Genomic DNA, 4,382 nt, shown 5'->3' on the forward strand with positions numbered 1-4,382 from the left:
TATGAGTGTAAGTGTGTGTCAGACTCAGACTTGTGGAAAACTGGTGGAGCCGCGCGGTTGCGGCGTCGGAATAGAGAAAAACGGCGGCGCAAAGTTTCTCATTAATGTGCTGGAATGTGCAAGATATGGAAAATCCCAAGAGTGCGTGTGTGTGTGTGTGTGTGTGTGTGTGTGTGTGTGTGTGTGTGTGATTATTGTTCGTTAATCGCTGTCTGCAGGAGCCCACCGTGATCCCACACACACACTGCGCCCGATATTTTCCCCTCTGTGTGGTGAGTGTGTGTGTGTGTGTGTGTGTGCTGTCAGTCATGCTGAGTGTGTTCTTGGTGGGCTGGGTTGGGGGGAGGGGGTGTGATGAGGAGGGGGTGTATTTAACTTGGGAGCACGCGGAGCGCTCAGCACAAACCTCACGCGCACTCCTGCACAGTTTCAGTACAGCGCGAGCTCCCGTCCCACACACACAGAGCGCACGGGACAGCCAGTCAGCGCGAGCGCACAGCCCGAGGGGCCATGAGGGGACAGCCAGCCACAGCGGCGCGAGAAAGGCGCGAGGCGCAGACACGGGAGGCGCGCGACATGTGAAGTAGAGAGAAGGAGAGAGAGACGTTCGGGTTACTGGAGGAGGAATACTGACCACTGCGCGGGACAGCCTGGAGAGAGAGAGAGAGAGAGAGAGAGAGAGAGGAAGAGAGAGAGAGAGAGAGAGAGAGAGAGGAAGAGAGAGAGAGAGGGAGAGAGAGATAGCGCGAGAGAGAGAGAGAGCGTAAAAATAACATTGGGACACTGAGCCTGTGTGACATTTACCGGGAAGACGAGAGACAGCACGCGCGCATCCGGGGGTGAGAACGCACGCCAGAGGAGTAGGAGGAGGTGTGCGCGCGCGCGCCTCCTTCATTCCAATGTCGCGCGACGAGCCTCAGAGGAAGACTCTCCGTCGCCGCTGGTTGTGGTGCGCCACCGCGTCGCCATGGTGATGACCGGCTGCTGCTGAGGAAGACGACCACGACGACGAAGAGGAGGAAGGAGGAAAGAGCAGGAGGAGGAGGAGGACGAGAAGGAGGGCACGAGAGGCTGGATCACTCGCTTCTGAGAAGTTTGAAAAAGTTTTGTTGCTGCTGATCGAAAAGTCTGCAGGAGCTTCAAAGGAGGAACTCTGCGCTGTTGCCATGGCAACAGTCTGCTGCTGACACTTTCTTTTGCCTTTGAAAAAGTTGGACAGTGAAATCTACAGAAAGTTTTTGTTGTTATTTATTGTGATTATTTCTGAGGCGGGGGCCGGATTGCATCACCTTTCATATATACAGATATATATAGGAGCACAAGAAGCGCCTGGATACAGCCTGCCCGCCAGCCCGCCCGCCCAAGGGTGTTTGAGTGTGTGTGTGTGTCACCAACGCCGCTCACACACTCTATTAAAAGGATCGTCTTGCCCGTGCTGTCTGCGGGACTATTTATGCCGCTGTGAGCCGGACGGTGACCCCGCCTGCCCGGAGACTCCACACTCACAGCCATGGGACTCCCGCGCGGGATCATGGGGCTCTTGCTGCTGCCACTGCTGCTGCCCTGTGCCCTCCCTGCCGGCGCCCAGCACTACCTGCGCCTGCGCCCCCTGCCCAGCGAACACCTCCCGGTCCCGGACCTGAAGGAGGTGCCCGACCCGGAGTACGACCCTCGCGAGCAGGACCTGAACGAGCGGACGCTGCGAAAGAAGCTGGGCAGCCACTTCGACCCCAGCTTCATGTCCGTCGGTGCACCACCGCAGCTCAATGTCAGCACCCGGGCTGTGCCGTCGCCGCCCGGCGCAGTGTCCGCAGACTTCCGTAAGCTGGACCTGACGGCCACGCCCTATGGCACCCGCCTCCGGATGGGCAAGAAGGCGCGGCGGAAGCTGGTGCAGTTCTTGTGGACGTACACGCACTGCCCCGTGCTGTACGGCTGGAAGGACCTGGGTGCGCGCTTCTGGCCGCGCTACGTCAAGGAGGGCACCTGCTTCAGTGAGCACTCGTGCTCTCTGCCTGAGGGCATGTTCTGTAAGCCCGTCAAGTCCATCACCAAGACCTTCCTGCGCTGGTACTGCCAGGGCTTCCTGCGGCAGAAGTACTGCACCTGGATCCCCGTGCAGTACCCCATCATCTCCGAGTGCAAGTGTTCCTGCTGAGCTGGGAGCGCAAGAGCAAGTGCACATCGGTGTGAAAGCGAGTGACAGCCAGAGTGTGAGAGTGAGCGAGAATGTTTTGAGTGTGTGGGATGCATGTGTGTGAGAGTTTGCGAGAGCATGAGAGAGACTGAGCGAGAGATTGTGAGAATGCATTCGCTTGCACGAGAGAGGAGCTAGAAAAGGATAGAATGCGTGCACTTATGTGTGAGAGTGAGTGAGAGCGTGAGAGAGAGAGAAAGGAATCTGTGTGAGTGTGTGAGTGAGTGAGTGAGTGTAAAAGAATGATCGAGAGAATGCGAGAATGCGTGCACTTACGCGTGAGTGTGAGCGAGAGTATAAGAGTGCGTGAGATTTGATGAGGGAATGCAGAGTGCCCGTGCATCCACCAGGATGCGGACTGAAGAGACTGAAAAGTAATAATAAAAAAAGATAATAATATTAATAACAGTAACAATAATAATAATAATTAATAATAATAAACTGTTTCTATTGCACTGTTTATTTGTGGCGCCATATAGCGAATCTATTTTTTTATAGCGTTGTGATTCAGAATAGCACCATATTGTACATATTTAAGTATGAAATGAATGCAGCTATTATTTGTGTTGTTTATTTGTTTGTTTCTGTTTGTTTTGGAATATTTTTCTTTGAAAAGAAATGAAACAGGACCATTGTGTCATTTCCGCTCCGGAGGGGAACTCCATCCTCTCCACCACTCGCTCACTCGCTGCAGTGCTGCCTACAGGAGATTAGAATCTCTACCACAATAAATAAATCAATAAATAAATGAGGGGAGGGGCGTGGAGGAGGAGACTGTATATTTTAAAGAGTGAACTCAGCTTTTGGAAATGGAATAGTATTTTAGTATAAAGTAAATAAATATGTATGTTTTATTTATTGTTGTCTGTGTTGTGAGTTTAGGAATTAAAGGGAGTGTAGAAGAGTGTAGCAGACGTTCTACTTGAAGGAGGAGAGAGAACCCTGAAGCGTATCAGTGTAAACTGCCATAATGACACATTTTAGCAATAAAAATGTCTCTGCTGAACTGGCCGGAGTGTGTGTGAGCTGTTCGAGCTGCTGAACTCAGGACTGCTGTTTATTACTCTTATATTATTCCACATTACTCTAGATCGCCACGACGGGAGTGTACATTAATATCTGTCCCTCTACATTAGTGTATAGCTCTCTACACTACTGTTAGATTCTCCATACGACAGTCATGCTCCTCAGCATTAGAGCTACACTACCATTCCTTCTTCTGTATTAGTGCTGTATTACTCTGCATTACTGCTCATACGGCTAAACAATGCTTACAATGCGCTGCTCAGCATCGCTGTTCAATACTCCCAAACACTGTTCATTAATCTGCATTACGGTTCATTACTCTTCAACACTGTTCATTACTCTCCAACACTGTTCATTAACCTGCATTACTGTTCATTACTCTCCAACACTGTTCATTACTCTCCAACACTGTTCATTAACCTGCATTACTGTTCATTACTCTCCAACACTGTTCATTACTCTCCAACACTGTTCATTAACCTGCATTACTGTTCATTACTCTCCAACACTGTTCATTAACCTGCATTACTGTTCATTACTCTCCAACACTGTTCATTACTCTCCAACACTGTTCATTAACCTGCATTACTGTTCATTACTCTCCAACACTGTTCATTACTCTCCAACACTGTTCATTAACCTGCATTACTGTTCATTACTCTCCAACACTGTTCATTAACCTGCATTACTGTTCATTACTCTCCAACACTGTTCATTAACCTGCATTACTGTTCATTACTCTCCAACACTGTTCATTACTCTCCAACACTGTTCATTAACCTGCATTACTGTTCATTACTGTCCAACACTGTTCATTAACCTGCATTACTGTTCATTACTCTCCAACACTGTTCATTAACCTGCATTACTGTTCATTACTCTCCAACACTGTTCATTAATCTGCATTACGGTTCATTACTCTTCAACACTGTTCATTACTCTCCAACACTGTTCATTAACCTGCATTACTGTTCATTACTCTCCAACACTGTTCATTACTCTCCAACACTGTTCATTAACCTGCATTACTGTTCATTACTCTCCAACACTGTTCATTAACCTGCATTACTGTTCATTACTCTCCAACACTGTTCATTACTCTCCAACACTGTTCATTACCTGCATTACTGTTCATTAACCTGCATTACTGTTCATTACT

The 4,382-nt window shown here is 49.1% G+C and overlaps 1 protein-coding gene across 1 annotated transcript; it reads left to right on the forward strand.

The window, feature by feature from the left end:
* The first annotated feature begins 419 nt into the window (after positions 1–419).
* Positions 420–3,169, forward strand: nog2 (noggin 2). Its single transcript, XM_072678668.1, has one exon. The coding sequence runs from the start codon at positions 1,511–1,513 to the stop codon at positions 2,156–2,158; it is 648 nt and encodes a 215-aa protein (XP_072534769.1). The 5' UTR covers positions 420–1,510; the 3' UTR covers positions 2,159–3,169.
* The last annotated feature ends 1,213 nt before the right edge of the window (positions 3,170–4,382 follow it).

This window comes from Salminus brasiliensis, chromosome 5 (assembly GCF_030463535.1).
Source record: "Salminus brasiliensis chromosome 5, fSalBra1.hap2, whole genome shotgun sequence".
In the NCBI taxonomy this organism is placed as follows: Eukaryota; Metazoa; Chordata; class Actinopteri; order Characiformes; family Bryconidae; genus Salminus; species Salminus brasiliensis.